Source organism: Halictus rubicundus, chromosome 7 (assembly GCF_050948215.1).
Source record: "Halictus rubicundus isolate RS-2024b chromosome 7, iyHalRubi1_principal, whole genome shotgun sequence".
NCBI lineage: Eukaryota > Metazoa > Arthropoda > Insecta > Hymenoptera > Halictidae > Halictus > Halictus rubicundus.
Window position 1 is genome coordinate 3702876 of NC_135155.1, and position 21015 is coordinate 3723890.

General features: G+C 42.1%; 1 protein-coding gene across 9 annotated transcripts in view; it reads right to left on the reverse strand.

Annotated features, from left to right (window-relative positions):
* The window catches only part of Fhos (Formin homology 2 domain containing), a 390895-nt gene that overhangs the window by 219413 nt on the left and 150467 nt on the right, over positions 1-21015 (reverse strand). For all 9 annotated transcript variants that reach the window (XR_013082596.1, XR_013082595.1, XM_076791248.1 and 6 more), the window contains one exon: positions 9822-9931. Coding sequence is in view for 7 of the 9 variants with exons in the window: in XM_076791248.1 (XP_076647363.1) it covers positions 9822-9931 (110 nt within the window). In the remaining 2 variants the exon portion in view is untranslated. The remainder of the gene's footprint in view (positions 1-9821; positions 9932-21015) is intronic.

The window sequence follows — 21015 nt, forward strand, 5'->3', positions numbered from 1 at the left end:
CTAAATTATTTTCATGACTCGAGCCTTCTGCGTCAATAATTATGTAATTGTTTCCGGCACAAAACTGTTCTGGGGATTTTTCTAAATAAAATAATACGAAAACGAAACCTAAGTGGTTTCTTTAAAGAATCAAAAACTGGCAAAAATATACACTCAACTTTTACAAAGAATTGATGAACACCCAGAGAGAGAGAGAGAGAGAGCCTAATTGTAAGAACAATTACCGGGGATCTCTAAGACTTCGTTTTTCTTCTCTCTAAAAAAATGAAATGCGCCGTGCTCAAAGTCATTACATTCTTTCACGAAGTACAATAAGATGAATAGACGAGATGCGAAACCGTGACTAAATAAGAAGAATTTAAGAACACTTGTTTTCAAGCTATTAACATTATTAAGAGAAGAAACGCGGTTTCGTTTAGCTTTCGTTTCTCACGATCGGCTCGGAAAACTTTTGTTTTGCATAATGATCCACAGTCTAGTGATCAAATTAGTAGACCCAGTTGCATAAATTCGCGAGTTTGCACTAGACTCGTGATATTTCATATTTCATGAAGCATATTTCTACGGTACAAACATGCGTTTAGCAAAGGCTATTGGCAATATCAACCATCGTGTGTCCGGTACGTTGTTACGTTAGTGGAAAAGAAGAAACGAGAGACGCACAGGTGATTACAAGCTGTTAAATACACGGTGTACAATTTAGACCGAGAAAGCCAGGAGACATACGGCCGGAGCCGCTAATGGAGGAAGCGTGTAAATTCCCTGTCATTCACTCATAACAACGCGAATTGCTTTATGCTCCTCGGCTGACGCCGGCTAATGACGTTAGCGTGACAACCTGCTCAAGTTACGTTCCATCGCGGCGACGTTAATGAGCCGATTTATTAGCGTAGTTTATAACGCGGTTTCTATATATCGCGACGCGCCCTATCAAGAGGGCCATCGGCCATTATTATGCAAAACGAGTTTCGGCCAACAGCGCGCCGTAAAAATCGCGGATGCAAATACGAAACGGGTCCCGGTCGTTCGGTCAGCCGCGTTTTCGGGACGGTTCGTTAGTTACCGCGGGAATAATAATATCGTCCTAGATGCGCCATTTAAAAATTTCCATAACAACCACGCCATCCTCGCGATCCGAGCCGACCCGGCCCGACTCGACCCGTGCCTCCTATCTCTCCAGCCGCCGGACTAAAAAAAGAACGAATACGCGATTCCGGCTGATAAATTATTTAAGAGATCCCTGTTTGATACTAATCCGGGATCCCATATTAGATAAGCTAATATGCAATGCATTAACCTTCCAATAAACTGGTAACACGTTTTAACATTTTAACGTTAGAGAGCCCGAATGCACTCGATCTTCAGCTTTTTATAGAAATTACAAATTCTCGGTATATTTTAGGATGTGTGCTGTTAATGGCCCCATATTTTGTAAGCACGGATTTACTCGTTTCTACTTGGGTTTTTAACGTGTCGGACAGAGTGGGTTGAACTCTTTCACGTTTATTTGCGGTGTCTGCTAATAGAGGAAATGATGGGGGTTAACGTTTAAATGCGTAACGTTGGTAGCTGCGAAGGTAATTGTTGTGTCTATTGTGTGGGAACAGGTAATCTATTTTTTAACATTTTATTATTTTGTGAAAGAATTGTGCGTATTTGAGGCCCGAGTTTAAACTCCCCGGTGTTTCTCTAAAAATTGTGGAGAATGAATATTCGAGGAACTGTTTTAATTTTTGACTTTTTTTTTTAATTGTCACGCAATATTTCTAATGTAACTCTCGAAATGTTCGTCTTACCTAATTAATCTAACGCACACTCATTACTTAAACTCAACTATTAAAGAATCCATTCAACTGATTCTCTCGTACACTGAAAACAATCCTACCAGTATTTGTCATAATTCTTCCACCTACGATATGTTAATTCCCAGTTTCACACTGAAATATTTAGTCTTCGTGTGTGGGTGGCATGAGACTCGAAACATAAAATTCACAAAGGGCAAAGTGCAATTTCAGAGATTAAAATGAGCAAGTAGGATTTCCATACGCAGACACTCCAATACACGTGCATACTTTTCATTTGCTTTAAAAGTCATTTGTGCAAAGTAGAGTTTAGAAAATGTCAGGAAAATATTTTCTTTTTTCCTGCCAACCACTCGGGCGAATTAATTTGCCGAGTGTTTCACAACATTCATTATCGTTGTCTGGACAGTACGAGTTTCGTTTTACAGCATAATAATTTATAATGCAGCCTCCGAGGAGACGCTCGAGTGCAAACTGTTAAATTATTTTCTACAATAATAATATTTTTTTACTTAGACAGCAAATATACACATAATTTATCTATATCCAATACGATCAGTTCAAAAATTGTTTAAAATCAGTACCAATCGAGAAACTGTCTACAGATTTCTTTCGAAATAAGGCGATGACACGGGACCGGCTTTCGTCGTATTTCGGATGAAGAAGATTTTCTTATATCGGAATAAAAAGCGCCGTCTTGTAACGGAATAAAATTGTACATACCGACGGATATCGTAGCATACGGAGGGTTAAATGAAACAGTTAAAATAATAGAGAGTTATAAGGAACAAATTTGTAATAATTTCAGAGTGCAAAAAGTTACCATATCGGAAAACGAACTCGAAGCGTCCGCAGCCCAGCTTTTCTAACACTGCCGTCGCTTAACATCGATATCAAACTTTCATTAAATTCCCATCGATCAAAGCGACACCAAAGCGAAAACTGCGTCGATAATTTCAATCTAACCCTTTCACGTGCCTTGTCCTTTGTGCTGGCTGCTTTCAGCGACAACGGCGCCGTAGGTATACGCAAATCGCGAGTGCAACGGCGACAGGGTCCGCGGACCTTTCTCCTTTCTCCCGTGACGATAATGGCGCGAGGCATCCAGCCTTCTGGGACGTGCGTATGTACACACCTTAACGATCCATGGGATCGATACGTAGGAAGAAGCTGATTACTCATCGCGCGCAGTCTATGCCGAACGTTTAGCGACTTATTGTGCCTGGTTATTGAACCCCTGGGAGAGTATAGCTTGAGAGAAGAGTACCCGTCTCGCCACCCCCCTCCCCCCGGTATCACTATGGTCGGCATTGCTATGGCCGAGGGGCCGTTACACACGCGGCTACACGTACAGCTTCCCATTATAATTATAGTGGCGCGGCCAGTGTTGTACCGGTACCTACGTGCATTCAAACAGGTTGCGTAAGAGTCACCTCGGGAAGGAAGAGAGCCGCGATGACACCAAGTTTATTAACCGAGGACCCCGTACACCAGGAACCGATCCGGCGTTTAGGCGAATCGCAAAATCGACGGAGACCCCCTTCCAGACTGAACCCCTTTCCAGATATTGGGCCAAACAATTTTAAGGGACCCTAAAAGCCTAAATAGGTATTTAAAATTCAATACAACAATGCAACGCGAAAATAATAATAATAATGATATGACAAACACACACACAGGAAAATAATAAAATGTTTATTCTAGGGAAACTGTTACTAAACCAGTACAATGATCTCAGGAATTATCCCTTCCAAGGAAATACAACATTTTTGGGACACCCTGTACATGCCAGAAAGTCACTAGATCATTTAAAATTCGAATTTCTTTGTAAAAGAATAAATATGAATTTTTGAAAAGTAAAAGGGTTATTCCATTTTAGGTTGGTCTAGAAACTGTTGGGCCTATAAATGGAGCGCTATTCTAGAACTTTTTATATTATAATAAATAAAATACAGTAACCACAGAAATATACAGGGTGGCCCACATAACTCTGAACAGCTCAATATCTCGAAAACTATGCCATCGATTTTAAAGTTCTTAGTCTTAAATTACTCAAACTGTTATATCTCATCATGGAAGTATCTGACAAAAAAATGTTTCAGACAAAATTGACTTGTTTTTTCCTGTAGAATCTAAATATGTAACATTTTATAGGGGGTTCCATTTAAAATTATAAAGGTACCTCCCCTCCCCCGTTAAAAGGGAAGGGAGGCCACTGCACGTTTATGTAGTCAGAAAGGCCCTTCAGTTCCATGCAATTTAAGACTAAGAACTTTAAAATCGACGGCATAGTTTTCGAGATATTGAGCTGTTCAGAGTTATGTGGGCCACCCTATATAACGTAGAAAAGAGCTTTCTGCGAGGAATCAGAACTGTTCGGACGATCTACTAATTGAGCATGTTCGACGCAGTAGAATTTTCATAATGCCCTGGCAGTAGCCGAAGAATCCAGCTTTAGAAAGGTCCGAAGCGGAAACGAATCAGAGTCGTAGGTTCGGAACGCCGAAGCGGCCCACCGTGACAGAGAATATGCATAAACGCGAAGCTCCTAGGAGCCCGACAGAAGTTCCAGAGAGTTTTCTGCCGTGGCAAAATCCGCAGCTTATGGCAGTAGGTTGCCGGGAAATTCTAGGACGCGATCGAGGCGAAACGCGCGCGCCGGAAAATTATGGCGATCAATCTCGCGTGAATAGGCTCGAGCGTGGCCGGGGCGAGCCTGTCCGGGCGCTCGTTGTAAGTAGATCCTTCGAGAAGTGGAAAACTCGGGTCACGATGGGTTAATTAATTACATTTGTCTCGGCGCGTATTCTCGCTGCAACGAACTTGAGCACGTGACGGCTGTCGTCCGGAGATCGTTACCTCATTAACGGATTAACGAATACCACGGAACCCGCGGGACAAGAAATTGCGAAGCGATCCGATCGCGTCGCCGCCGCTACACGCAATACCGACGCATACTTTCCTCGAGCATAGTGCGCTCTCTTGTAGGCTAATCACTCGGGACCGTTGGGCAACTAGTAACGAGGCTGCGCCGCGTTTTTATCCTTTAAGCGAACTTTTCTCGGTCAGCTCTGCTCCGCTTGATGACCCGTCGAACTTATATGTGTTTTATACCTCCAAGTTTTCATAGTGACGTTAAACAAACATGACTTTTCTTCTAAATAAAACTTATTCAGCAAAATATGCGCCAATGTTCATCAACATGTCCTGTAAATGAACTACAACGTTTCCGATTGTATTGCGGTGGAAATTGAATTTTTTTTTTGGTCTGCATTCCTTAATTACAAGATACACAAAGAATACAGGACAATCACGCTGAAGATATGACCTTGCAGGTCAGCATTATGTCTGAGACTGATAACAAGCCTGTAGACTACAATAGTATTTTTTTCATTTGCAATCTAAAATCGGACGTTTCACGTACAGCAATCTGATAATACTTTAATACGACTCTTCTCGTTATCATTGAGTGCGAAAGCTTTCAAAAAATCGTGAAACATAATCCAACGCAATCCGGAACAATTCAACATTATTTCCAGCAGCGTTATAAAACGACCCGTACACAGAATGCAATTTCATGCAATTCCAGTCCGTTTCGAGTCACCTACAGGAATGTAAACTCTCCACGGCAAGGTCGAATTATTGCAGCCGGTCGCGAGCTTCTGTCAAAGCAACGTTCTCAGAGTATAGTTGAATATAATGCCCGAGAATTTATCCAACGATTTCAGCTCGCAAATGAAAGTACTGCGATGGTCGCCGCAATCAAAGTTCGAAATTACTCTGCCGCCGGTAAAAATTCCACACGGAATTATGAACGTCGACCTGTCCGTCCCGTCACCTCGGGACTCTAACTCGCATCCGCGGATTTCCGGGAAACTGCTCGGCGATTCAGGTGCGTGTCGCGACGGGTGGCTGCACCCCCGAACAATTTGCAACCGCACGAAGCGGGTTCTTTCGGCGCGCGGAAACGGCGGCCGGCGAAACCGCGACTTTTCGCGGAACACAGTGGCTGAACAGTCCAACGCACGGCCGGCCGTTTCCACGAAATATGTGGTATTAATTAAAAAATTTTCATATCATGGAACAAGCTTGAAAAGGTCACAGACTTATTTCTGATCTCATTTATTAACCCTTTCGCTTCGAGCGCCGGATATATCCGGCATCTAATACGAGTGCATATAAGTACCATCTGTGGCAATGATGAATTCATCTTTATCGGCAGAACATTTTCTGTTGATATCATCGACGTATTGGATTAATCACATATTACAACTTCTCTTTCGTGTTGCATCAAAATGCATTACTTAATATACATCCGACATTAAAACGATTGTTTACTGTTTCATTCGAAAATATCTACCCAATCCATTCGACAGTGAAACGATAGCTCATATTCGTTTTTCTATAAGAATTAGTAATCGGTTTCTATAAATCAGTAGTGGATCGACTAAGGTGAAGTGTAATTCTTAATTTTAAATAAAAAATGGTTGTAATAATTGTTTTATTAAGCATAGCAGGCGCATGCTTCCGTTCGGTGGCGGCACTTCGGCGGACTGGACTGCCGAAGCGAAAGGGTTAAATGAATCGCTTTGAATGAAAATTTCTACAGTAACTTCACGAATTGAGGAAGAAAAAAATGTGAGATCCGTCGTTTTGAGGTAGTTCCAGGGTTAAAGACAGCACACGCGTGCCATCATTTTGTCCAGGAGCGTGAACGACTGATTACCCGCGCGAAATCCTGGCAGCTTCTTCGCGCTGCGCGCGGCAACGATCGCGCGACGGTTTCTCCCCTCGCGGAGCAGCGACGCGTGTACGCAATTTTCGCGAGAGCAATTCGCACGGAAAATTCCCGGTAATCCAGCAGAGGATTGCCGCTCGCGCGGCCGTGGGTGGCGAGCTATTGCGACAAACGATTCGATATGGGAACTGGGCGCCGTCGCGTGTGGGCACGGCCCTGTAATTTCGCATTTTACGCTCGCTTCGGCTTGAACACCGGGTTGCGCCGGGAAGTTCCGCCCGCTTTTTACCAGCCCGCCGAGGGAAATCGGAAAGCTTGCTCGAAAGATTCTGGTTATCACGGTGCGGAAGTAATGCTCGCGGGGAAATTCGCCGTTATTCCCAAGATTTAACCCGTTAACGCCCATTTCACGTCCGAGATTACCCGTTTCACGAAATGGCGAAATAAGTACAACATTTAGAAGATTCAATTTTCAAGTGACATTACCGAGATTGTCTAAGGGCGAAGTCGAAGAGCAAAACATTAATTTTTGTAAAGACATCGTCGTTACAACAGATTGTACGTCACCTTTGCACCGGAGATGCAACACTGTAAGGCTCACCCTGTAGATCGGGGTAACGGTAATCCGTCACATGCAGTTCCCTAATCGTCATCAAGGCAACAATGCGTCAACAGCGTTCAGTGTTGGCGATAATGACGTGGCTAGTAGCCATCGTCGCCAACAGCAGGGCTGCGCGAGTAACGCGGTGTTCGAAAGGCACCCCTGGCGAGAGAAATTACAAAGTTTCGCGAAGGCGCGCTTCTAGGTGGCTCCGTTGAAAATGCATCAATAGGAGCGAGCGGGTCGACCGCGCCAGGTGCTGCATACCAAGGAGGACCTTGCACGGCATTCGCAAAAGGAAAGAATTCGCGCCGGTCGTTCGCACGCCCGCAAAACATGGTCCACGGGTCGAGAGGGTGTGGGGAGAAACGAAGAATCGGTGAAGGTTATCGACGTGTCCGGGGTGCGTGCACGGCGTCACGGTCGCTCGACAAATTTCACCCACGGAGCCAATATCGGGGGCGTCGCGACGCCACGCCACGCCGACTAAAACCATAGAACACGGTAGCATTTCGTCGAGGATGAGCCCCCGGGTCGGGTCGCTTCCACGGTGAACAAGTGTAGCCACCCCAGCGGCGACATCGACGAGAAAAAAAAATCCGACTGGCTCAGCGGTCGTTGAATCGACCAATAAGCGCATGGCGGTCGTGCAAACAGACAACACTGCTTTGCGGCGCGTGGAAATCCCCGGATTTCGAATATTTCGGCGAAACATTTATTTAACTTCCGCTTTTCGCCCCCATCCCCCAGAAAACATTTTTTCCACGTTTCACAATCGAGAGCCCCCAACTGATAAATAGACTCGCGATTCAACGTTTTATTCGAGGCTTTGACTTTCAAGTGGGAATTGAGTAATTCAGCAGCGACCGATTTCAAGTAAGTGCTCACAGAAGGAGACTGTAATTAATCATTTTTCACAACTGTCGGTGTACAGGGTGTCCCATTCGGAACGTCTGGGTTAAATGAATTCTTCTCTCGTTTCCCGCGAACGGCACGGCACGGCTCATGGCCGTAAACAGGCCGAATAACGCGGAGAGTGGCTTTATCGTAATGAATTGAAATTAATAAAACATGAACCGCAATAAACAGGGAAACAAGCCGTGTCGCGTCTTGACCGGAGCATCAAGGCGGAGCCGTAAAATCCGGCAGCCATTCGGCATCCTCAAGGATCCCGCGAGTTCGAACAAACCTAAAATTCCTGTTCCCCGATTTCCATCGCGAACTACCATCGCCCCGAGCATTGGGAAACTTTTTTACGCGCGCAAAAACGCGAGAGAACCCGAACTATTTTATTCCCTCTCTCCCTCTCTCTCTCTCTCTCTCTTCTTCTCCCCTTACCCCAGGGCTGAAACTTCGGAAGAGCCCGCAGTTTACTCCGAGATGCGAGCCGTGCTTCGCGCGATCTGAAAAATTTCTTGATCGATAGCACGGCCTGTTCGCCACGATTCGGACGAGATCCAGTCGGTTCCAGCCGGGGAAGAATAATCGCGGTTGCGCAAGCGGCAGGAACGCCGCCGCGGCCCGTGGGATGTAATTTTCATCGAATGAGTAATTCATATCGGTTTCGGCCGGGGACACGTCAATCCCTCGCGAGAACGGGCACAATAAAACGCGATGAGCCTCGGCAATTGCGCGACGAGTGAGCGTACGCGTGGGCCACGCTGAAGAGAATCAATGAAAAATCTGAAGGTGATGCTTGCCGCAACGTTTCTAAAGAATGAATCTGAACACGTGGAAGAAACCAGCGTTGCGAAACTCGCGGCCGCTGACTCGAAATTAATTGGTCGAAATGTCTGAAGCCCACTGAACGTTGCATACGGAATCCAGATGCGCTACTAGGTTTCCTTCAACCCTTCGGGAACCACACTCTGGACGTTCTGGACGTTATCGCTGAACGCGAATGATCTCGTGTGTTGCACGCTTCTCGTCAAGGCAGGTTATAAAACAAAAACGAATCTTCAAAACTAATCCATTAGCTTCTACCTGAAAGGTAGGAATCCAGAGACGAGAAAACGTGATTAATCCTAATGGATGCAGCGCGATGGAGGCCGCTGGAACCGTCATAGCTAGAGGGTTCCGAGCGGACAAAGTAATTTCGCAAAAGCGGAAAGAAAACCGTTTGAACTTCGGTTCCCGGCGAGTGCAGAAAACACGCGTAATTCCGACAACCGAGCGCAGATAGCGCTAAAACTCGGCGAACTTGACGTCCAAAAGTTAATAAGATCCCAACTCCCACCTACGCCCGCGCGATACGTCCCTCCCGTCCGTGCTCGCGGGAACGACGCGTCCAAAGTTTCCTCATATATCTTCGAAATAGTTCCCTGTATAATTCAGTTGTCCCGACGCGGAACCGGTGAAGCACATCGAATCCCGCAGGATCAGGCCCGCGACGCTGCAAGTTTCCGATTCATCGTTCACGCGGAGATCAACAAGGTAGACCGTCGAATGTGCCCGATCATTTTCGCGCGTTCGATGCTTGCTGCTCGATTGGGAGAGCAATGATGCACGCGTCGATACTTTTGCTCAATAGCTGCCGTTTCTCTCGTATAGCTGACGGAGAAAATTCCGCGAATAAAATATTTGAAACGTAATCAAGGACACCTCTTTTGTGTCTTTGAACACGGACAATGGGCAAACGCTCGTCGATCGTTTACGGCGTCGCAGATTTTTATGGACTCACTTTGACTGGAAGCCCTCGAACTCCTCCTGCTGCTCGCTGATGGAGGCTTCGAGGTCCAAGTAGGCGCCATAGTCGCCGTCCTTGTACAATTGTAGCGCTGTGTCGTCGAGCTGTAACAGAAACACGATTCACAGTTTTAATTCGGCCAACGCAGAAAAAACTCTTTGGACGATTTAAAAGTGATTTTTAGACGTGTGATCAGGTGTCGACGTGAAACAGTACGTTCTTTTCTTTTAGAAAGGACGTACAGATTGTGAGAGACATTATTTGTCAATGCATATTTTCTAGAAAACGAAAGAAAAATTTAAGTATTATTTAAAAAATTGTGTTTTTCAGTTCACGTTCCATTTTTACATTCCGACATACAGAACATACAGAAGAAGGTGTGAAAAATATATTACTAAGTATAGCTACCCCTCAAGATTTAACCGAGCCACCTAAAAGTGACGCGTGCATAAGAATAAATATGCTTGTGCGAAGAAATCCGTTCAATCATTTCCTACGAAGGAGCCTTTATAATTTCAGCAATTTTAAAATAAAAAAATATGGACTAACTAACGCTCTGATGTACCAAGCAAACGAAATTAGAATCTCCGATCTGCAAGGAAATTAAAACGTAATTCCTCTGATAAATTACACGTTTCCCGTGCTTATCTCCTTAATTGCGCTTTGATTTTCCGGTATGTTTATGGGACAGCGATTTGGCAGTGAACGACGCGGCGGCGTGTTAAGCGGTGATTGACGTACATGGGAAAACGAATTCCGAATAGATGGTTAAATTGGTTAGTTGAGTATTCAGCGGGAATTTATTTTGCACGAGCGAATGACGCCAGCGTTAGCTACTTCTTCCTTAATCGCCGCTAATCTAGGTAGACGCGTCGTTGTCGCGAAACGATCGCGTTGGAACGCGAGGCAAGGCGAGGCAACGCGAGGCAGAGGCGAGTTCCTTTATGTCGCGTAATCTCGAAACAGGAAGCGGCGCGAAGCTCGCGCAGTCGTCGCCTAATTTTAAACTCCTGCCACTTTGCGAACTAGACGGATCTGCCATGGCGGATGCTGCGTCACGGGAAACTCTTCGCGTCGCGTTCATTGCTCGAGGATTTAAACGCTTCCTGATTTGTCCGTCTCGAGATCCTTCTTCCCGCGAACATCGCGTATACACCGCTACACAATTACCTCCTGTCCGACCGTTTCTTTCGCTATCAATTATGGCGGCGACTCTGTAATTCCCGATGCTGTACAATTTCTATCTAATGGCCTTACAGGTCAATTAACAAATCTATTTTGAACCAACTGGAACGCAGAACTTTATGAAAAAAAAAATCAGATCTTTCTGCATCGATTGCAGGAAACGCTGGTTCAATAAAAATTGATTTCTTCTCGTAACGATTTTAATAGTTTGAAAATTACACGACAGCGATCTTAAATTCTTCTAATGTTTGTAACCGTTTTATGCTGCACCTACAGGTTTCTGTCGTAAATGCAGAAACCTCGGAGTGTACTCGCAGCAGTTTAGCTTAAATTGATTTGTTAATTGAACTCTACAGTTTCATTAAATTTTCCGGAGGATTTCGGAAAAATGAGGAAACACATATTGATACAATATAAGCACAATTTTAACAAATTTGAAACTCGTGAATGTCCTCCAAAGTCGCTTTATACTTTTTCAGTTTCCTCAAATTATTTACTAGTAGAAGAAGCTGTAAAAATGAAGGGGTGATATGAGATAAAAATACGGCAAAATGGTACCGAGAAATGAATGAATTTATTAAACTTGCGAATGACACCAAAAGACATGGAAGAAAGACACTGTTCAATCGCACAATACGTGCATCATGAAAATTTTAGAAGAACTTGCAGAACTTTTCCAACAGATAAAAATTGCAAATCTTCTTTGAATAACAAATAGAGGAGAAAAAGATTATTTTATAATATTTTTTATTTCAAGCCTCGTTTCAATACCTCAAACGGTTCAAAAGTGATACACGAATGTCCCTAAATTCTTCGATCCGGACCACTGTGCGCCGGCGCGGCGACGCGTTGATAAAGTTATTTCTGCGGACTTTGTTAGTCACATTATTTTTAAAGTAATTAAATTACTTTCGCGAGTCATGGCCCAGGCAGCGTTCTATTTTCGACAGGCGAGTGACGCAACCGTGAATGTTGTATATCTATAGCGCGCGCGGACCACCTGATTCCGAATCAAGAGATTATCATCTCGTATACGTACACAGGAACCGCGTATGCAGACCAAATGATTCGCGGATAAATTTAGCTGATTAGACACATTACTCCGGATTGTTGACCCGTAAGACGCTTATACATAACGTGCATTGAACTCATTCCTCGGAAGCTCTTGAATGAGGAAAATGATTCGATCGGACACGAACGATATCCCATTCGAGATATAGAGAAATATAATCGGGTGAGCGTGTAGCATCGAATGGGGCTTCTCTACTTTTAAATAGTATTACAATTCATTTAATACTTTTCCTTCCTATGTTCTGAATTATATTGTCCCCATTTTATACGATTAACGTTAAGAAGTTCGTTGATTGTTCAACTATTACGTTTGTCAAATACAATTTTTATAGGAAACTGAATAATACTTGAATAAAAAGCGATGTTATCAACTTAAGAGTTTTTTAAATTTATGTCTGCCCTTTACATTCATACTTAAGGTTGTTGTGAAAAATAATCATCATCTAGGTTTAAGTTGGCAGCCCTGAGTCGATTTTGTAACCGGTTAGTTGGTAACTGGATGTGTAGCGTGTTTCTCGGTATGCGTCGTATGAAATTTGCTCGTAACGGTTTTATATCGAATTGAGATCGTGATCTGGAAACATCCGTATTATTACTTAGTCCTCGAGTTATATTACTTTGTATTAAGAACGTTTATACTAATAAATAAGTGTTAAAGTAGTTCTAGTACATGTTTATTAACAAGTCGATCGCAAGTGCCCCGCTACAAATTCAACAGTTGTGAAGTAGGAATCAGACAGTTATTAACACTAAACCTACCAAGCACAAAATATATAAAAATGAAACCTCTTATAGAAGGGAGAAGATTGAATATACTTAAACTTTAAAATTAAAGAAGTCAATTCAGAAATATCCTATGGAAACGTTTTTATAACTTCAATAATTGTGAAATAGAAAACCGGTCATTTTGACCGTGGTAGGTTTAGTGTTAAACCATTGTAAGTGACCAAGTGAACTAACAAATAGTGAAAATAAATAGCTGACGTGTGTTCAATTTTGATATTTCTTTAACACGTTGACTGCCATGTCACCCATATGTGGGTGACAAAATTATTTATCCAGGTTTTAGAATGATTTTTACGTTAATATATTCATTGTACCAAATTAGATTAGGATCTGTAAAGTGCAACAAAGTTGGAGGATTACTCGATATCATACATTTAATTTTTTTCAATCTTTATTTCATTAAATAACTTACTTTGATTTTATGGAATTTTTGAGGTTTCTAGTGTGGCAGTCAAAGCGTTAAACAACTTCATCCGATGTCAAATTTGTTAAGAGACTATATGCCTATTAAGGTTAATTGCGAAAAGATTATAACGCTAACGTTTCCTAGATGATGCATTCAACCCAGAACGTCAAAGAACAGAGGCAGCTGTGTGCTCCGACTAAGAACAGAAGCGGAGAAGAAAGTAATGTCGGATAAGCCGAAAACAAGGAGACGAAAGAGAAAAATGGTGGAGTCGAGTCATTTCGGAAGCCGTAGGCGAAGTCTAGATGCCGATTTAAAAATAGTCCAGCATCCCAGGCCGCCATGTTTGTAATCGTATTACCAGTGCCGTCAATGGAATAGTTATTTTCCACTTCCTTTAAAACTATTGAAACAGTTATCGAAACTATTATTCGCATAATACTAAAATAAAACACGTTTAATTCTACAAATATCCGATGCATCATCCTTGAGAAACGTTTCACTCGAAACCGAATTTTTAAAGACGCACGCAATGATTAATCGAAGGATTTCTTTCTTCAATGCAAGCTTCCCATTTTCTGAATGAAAAACAAATGTTCTTTTCGTAAAAAAATCCAAGGGTTCACTTTAGCAGACGCCATTTTGTTCCGAATCAATATTTCATGAAATTGTACTAATATTTTTGGTTTTATTATCTCAGATAATTTGACATCTCTTTCGTGATAAATGGATATTTCTCTGCTCAAAAACAAATTACTAAATATATTACGAATGTTACTCTTTCGTGACGTCGTCGATCTTTAGAAATGGATATACGAATTTTTATTTCTAACGATTATGAAAATTATTCGAGTATTTACAAGTGTACGGCTACCCTCTAAAATATTTTCGAGCAGGGTCGAGCGATCCCCCATTTGCTTGGTCTGGCAGTGAAATCCGCTTTTTCGGAAAAGTAGGCTGGAAACCGGCGCGGAATGGGATAATGGAAAAAGAAACAAGAGACAGCCCGGCGGAAGGACGATTCCCGAGACCGTGGAACAGACGCGAAACGATGGGAACGGAAATAGGAGAGAATCAAAGCGAAAGGGAGTGAAACGAGGAACTAGCGAACGCGGGGGTGGAGAGGGAGAGTGAGAGAGAGGGGGGGTGTTACGGGGACAGCCGAGAAAGACAGGCAGAAAGACGTGCCGGAGCGGCGAAGGGAGCTCGGTTGACCCATATTTCTAAAAATCACACAGCTTCAAAATAGTCCGCCGCCGGCGAAGTAAGTGCCGGTTATAATGCAGGCGCGCGCGTGCTGGCCCCGTCGCGCGTCGGCTGCATTTCTCTCGTTTCTAAGCGTCCCGCATTCGGTGGAAAGCGAATTGCTTGCCGACTTACGTAATCCACGTGTCGGGGCTGCTCCGAGAGTACGATCTCTGGCCTTCAAGCCCACGACGAAATTGGTCAACCGGAAGAGAACGCGCGTTCACGTTCTGCCCGCCCGCAGACTCCACTCTGACAGAGCGAAAGAGAAAAAGAGAGAGAGAGAGAGAGAGAGAGAGAAACGAAAGGTTTGCTGCTGCCTGTGCTGCAGCCGGAGACAATGGCGGCCCGCTTCTTTCCGGTTACTTAACCCTCGCCGCTTGCGCAACAATGAAAATTTTACGTAGAATATTTCCAAACTCTTCACCTCTGCGCGTTCCACGCGAATTTTTCGTAAGACTTTGTCCATACGACATTGTTGTCGGGCTTAAAAACGTTAGGACTACCACAGACAGGAACACTGTTTCAGAACTTTTGCTTTACTTAATAATCGCTAATGCTGGAATTTGTGAAAAAGGGGCAATCAGGCACACGCGGGAATTAGGTGTTCTTCCCTCATCTTTATACATTGTCTTGAGTTCGGACGCCATTTGTTTTTGTTTTGGACTTTTTACTTTTCACGCAAAGAAGAAACAGCGTAAGTTTGATAACTTCGAATTGGTCGGGTGAAAATGTGGATTTGTCAACGTGGTATGTATATATTAAAGGAGACGGTCAAGACAATGTGGAATACCAAAGCGTATGCACGCTCGGCTGGGAATCCAATTAATCAAAATTTTAATCCTGTTTTACCACGGTCTGATAGTTCCCCTTCTGATGCACGCATCATGGGAAAGTTGTTTAATTAACCATTTAGAGTCTCGCGAGTCTCGTGTGTCTTCAGCGCGGTCAGCTCAATGTTGCCGTCCACGAGGATTCACGTTTAAGTAACTTTCCGTGAACAAATTCCGCCGAATGTGTTACGCTTCGACCTCTTTTCGTTAGCACGAGTGCTTCGAATCGGAAAACAAAGTCCCTACAATCGAATTTACGGCAGTTATTTATTTTATTTATTTTTACATAATGTAATATAGAAATGTACTTTATTTTATTTTACTATATTGTATTTATGGCGAGCATGATGGCGAGCGTTATGGTTGATTTGATTTGTTTTATTTTATTTTATTTTGATATATTGTTATTATTTTATATTTTTAGGTCCGTTTTTTTCTATTATGTTATTATACTTATTATATTGAAAAGCGACAGTAGCTCTCTCTCTCTCTCTATCGGTGTCATTAGTGGTCTGCGATTGTGCGAGTTAAAGGAGTTGTGATGTAAAGGGATTGTAACCCTGAGGGGAACAATAAATGAATACTACAAGTCCCTACAATCGTCTATCGTTGGGCGTTAAATTGTACGTTCCCTTAAAATTGTCCAAATAAATTCGAAAAAACAAATCATAATTTTTATTAGGTATTCAAAGAGACAAAGAGCATTTCTGAACATCGATCGAGTAAAGCGTGCAGATGCAACGCACTGCCGTCTCGACTTCAACGAGAGTTGACCAAGGTTTTCCTTTTCTCGAGTGCTTCCACGATTTTCCTTCGCCGGTGTACGCATTGTGGCATTCCACCACCTATCCTTCAGGGACCACGGTTGTTTGTCGAAAGACGGCTGAACAACCGGCAAACATCTTGACGACGCTCCACTTTTGATTCACATAGATCGAGCCCTTTGTGCGGGCTACGTAAGACCGACGACAATAGAAGCGCACGCTTCCTTGTCGATCGGAATTATTTACGACGTCTCTTTACCTACGAAAATTAAACACTGCGGATTTTATGCGTTCACGAGAAAAATAAGTTGGGGCAATCTAAAACGGTAGAGACATCAAAAGAATTTGGAAATGTTTCTACATTGTTGTGAACTCATTTATATTGCTAAAGAAAGGGAAGAGAAGTCTATGTGGTTACGGTTTCTTGCAATTGATGCCCACCATTTTTATTTTGCAGTCCAGAGACTTTTGTAGATCCGTAGTCTACTAATAACCTGAGACGTTAACGCGACTGTAAACCTAAAAGAAGAAACAAATGTTGTCCGTTTATCAAAAGTACTAACGCAGAAAGTATATGGAACGACCCAATACACTAATTCCTCTATACAGGGTGTTCATTTGAAAACTTTCCAGCCGAATATCTCGAAAAGTATGAAAGGTATTAAAAAAGTGTAAAACACGTGTCCAAGGATTTCGAGGGGGAAAGAGGGGGACAGTATCAGTCTTTTATTCGGGTGGCGTTTTCAAGGTCATTTGAAGTATTATTGCGTAAAATTCTTTTACGCAAATCGTTGATGTTTTTCAGTTAAACTAGCACGTACCCTTTGATAACAAAATTGTCCTCTATTGATCTCTTGTTTATGTTGTCTGTCTTTCAATATAAGACTGTACTATTTAGTCAAGTGTGAATCATTATAATAAAAGATACTATATCGTAGTACAATCAATTGTATAAAATATTGTCTAGAAGAACGAGTAGAAATAATTTTTATTTGTGGAGCTGATGAGTGTGCTCGTCGAACTGCTGCTACGTTTAATGAGAGACATCCTGATACACATGTTTCTCATACGTACGTTTTACAATTAGTTGCAAAGTTTAAGGAAACAGGATCGGTGACAAATTTAAAAAGAAACCAGCCAAAATTGATAAAAGAAGCTGATCAAATCGAAATTATAGGTCAGTACTGTGAATCCTACTAGTTCAATTCGACAAGTTTTCAATGGTAACTGGTGTATCAGTGGGGTCTGTGCACAAATTACTTAAACATAACAAGTTTCATCCTTATAAAATGCAGTTGCATCAAAAATTATTGGAAGATGACTTTGACAGGCTGATTGAGTTTTGTGATCAACGTCACTCCTAATCTAATTAAAAACATTTGTTTTAGCAATGAATGCACTTTTTTCTTAAACGATGCTGTAAATCGTCATAACTGTCGTTATTGGAGTGACGAAAATCGACATCTTATGAGAGAAAGTAATACTCGACGGCCGGAAAAAATAAATGTTTGGACAGGCATTTTAGGAAATGCTATTATAGGTCCTCTGTTTTTCCAAGAGAATTTGAATGGCAATTTTTTGTTCACTGACGAACTTTTGTACTTCTAACTTGATGATGCTCCTCCGCATTACACGTTACCAGTTTGCCAGTGGTTATCGATTTCCACTAGATCGATCGGTAGAAGAGGTGCTATCGAGTGGCTACCAAGATCACCAGATCTAGCCCTAGTCGACTTCTTTTTGTGGGGACACTTATGGGTCCGGGATAGTCACGTGACTTTTTAATTAATAATTTCCATTGACCGCCTTCACACACAGACTTAAGCAGAAAGCGTCAATGTAGGGCTATTCCAACAGATACCTTCAAAAATATTCGTTCAGAATTTGAGAATCGTCTGTATGATTGTTTAGAAAACAACGGAGAACATTTTGAAAATTCCTTATAGTTAGAAAGAAATTACAAACTTTCTCGCAGTATGAGTATGACTCGCTCCACTTCCCTTTAAATATCTCCGAAACTAGTGCGAGGATAAAAAAAAAATTATCGCACGAAAATTGCTGGTCTTTTTACGTACAATAAGATCCCGTAATAAAAAATATAGTTTTCCATTTAAAACAACAAAGTTGACCTTCAAATGACCTTGAAAACGCCACCCGAATAAAAAACTGATACTGCCCCCATAAAACTGTACTTTCCCGCTCGAAATCCTTGGACACGTGTTGTCCACTAATTTAACACATCTTGCGCGGTTGCTTTGCCGCCAAACTCGACTTTCGTCGCTTCCCGCGCAAGATGTGTTAATATCTTTCATACTTTTCGTGATATTCGGCTGAAAAGTTTTCAAATGAATACCCTGTATATGTCACTAAGATCTGGATGATAAACGTCCCGGAGTTGTCCCCACTACCGCGAGATATACCCGGTGAGGGGCCAAGAAGTTCGAGAGGTCTCGGACACCGATGAGTGTAAACATTAGGGTGGACCTTAGTTGCTCTTGTGCAAAATTTTTTTTTAAATACATTTGATGCGACCCTTGCAATCTGTTCTACTCGGTAAAAAACTAATTCCCTCCAAATTTCAAGTTGATCGGACAAAGGGAAGACGTGTCGCAACGAGTTTGTTTATGCAAAAAATTTTAATTTTGCGAAAAATGAAAAAGTACACATTTTTTCAATCCCACTGGTCATTAAACACTATTTTAATGTAATATTCTTATTATATCAAAGCAAAAATTAAATTGTTTAATGAACTTGTTTAAGCAAAATTTTTAATATTTATTTTTTAAATATAAAATTTGATCTCACATTAATATAAGGAAAAGTGGAAAAAGACAGTTAAATACTTATAATTAAATATTTTATTTATAGGCCTAATTATAATAAGAGTATAAATAATTTTTAAAAATCTGTACTTAATGTTGTTATATCAATTTTTGGGTATTTTTCCCTATAATCGGTTACAATTTGTAATATGAATTGTTTTTCTTCTTCGTTTTTACATAACGTTAAATTATAATCTTTCATTAATTTTACTGCTCTTTCTGCAACGTCATTCACAACTTCTAATTTTGTTATAATACCTATCGCTTCGGTATAATTATTATTAGTTTCCCATAGTGCTGGATCAATTAAAAGAAAATCTGAATTTATATTGAACTTATATTGAACTTGAATTTATATTTTTAATTCAAAGACCCCACGCAACACAATTTCGTATATGTGATGGCGACAAGGAAAATACAGAAGATCTCTTTCAATTCTTTGTTCTAGCAACACACATGCGCCCTGTAATCGTCCCGTATTTGACGAAGTCGTGTCACAGCATAAAGCTTCTACGTGGTCCGTTAAATTCCATTCTTCTAAGGTTGCAAATATCGCCAAGGCCTGATCGCTTCCACTACTGGAAGAAATCGCAGGTATCCCCAATAATTTTCGTACACCGTTGCACGAAATTACCACTGGAAGTCGCTCCACAGTTTTCTTGTCCAAAGTAGGCAACATCGCGCCATCCCAGTGTACAGTTATCCCCCTGGGAAATTACTGAAATTTTCAAACTTCAAACCGATTGCGACACCCTTTTCTGTTGTCCAATTGAGTTTTTCTTTTGCAGAACTTATTTTTTTTTTTGGATCTGGAACAGATCTAGGGGGTCGCATAAAAAAAATCAGATGGTCGAAAAATAAGGTCCACCCTAGTAAACATAACGCGGCTCGGTTATGTCTCCTGGCAAGACCCGTGTTGTTGACATATATCGAGAGTGCACTGTATAAGTGATATTGTGGACCGACCCGATATGAGAAACGCGGAGGAGAGCGATTGAGTAGCAGCGGTTTGACGGAAGCCCCGCGGGACGAGATAAACGAAAGCTGGAACGCGTCCCGGGACAATTAACCGGGGAGCCGCGATAGCCCCGGACAAGCCGTTCTGCTCGGCAGCGCGAAACTTTCTCGACCGACTCCTTTTTGTTCGCCGTCACCTGCTACGGGGCCCGTGCACGCGATGGAATAACGCGTTACGAGGCTCTGTTCACGGAAAGGCGCAATCTCCCCTCCGCGACAGATCGACAGGAACGAGATAACGTCGCCTTAAGTATCGGAAATAGTCTTATCTGTCCCTAAGAGCTAGCCGATCCCGGGGAGGCCCGAGTTACGTAACCTAATCGTGAACAATGTCAGGCAAAAGTAGCAACGACACGCGTAACAAATTGAACAAGTTCTTCGGCGATCGCATCTTATTGTTTGCGGAAGTGTACTGATGCCTTTCCTTGATCTCTCGCCGCCACCGTCGAACACAGAGAAGGACAATGGACAAAACCATTTTCTTGTTCATTATTTCTTTTTAAAAGATTTTTACTGAAGAATTTCTGTCACATTTCTCGGATTTAAATGGCACCAAACACGGCACAATTTCGAGCGTGTTTACTTGTTTGATTCTTCGAAGAGAGAATCTCTAAGAATAGAGAGAGTCTCTATTATCTATGCTAATCGGTGGGACACGAGGCCGTGTTTGGTGTTAATACAAAAATGTCACGAACAATTGGAAACAAAACAGTTTTATCGTTGGGGTACACCCCCACTAAAAATAAATTTTTGATAAATACCATGCACACCTCTTTCGCATGTATCGAGGCATTACGGTACTTTCAAAGATTTCGAAGACTCGACCGTCTCGAATTTCTTAAAATTCTTTAAACAAAGAGAACGACGTAACCTTGTAAACATTTTCAAAAACGAAAAACCGTCGTGACGGTTAATTTTTGTTTCGAACTGATCGAGACTGGTCAGAAGCGAACTAAAGTTTCAGCTTACCTAGTTTTTCGACTCCCGGCAATAGATATTCAAGTTTGCGCGACGCTATACTGGAAATCTACCTCTTCTTTTGCAACAATAATTTTCTAG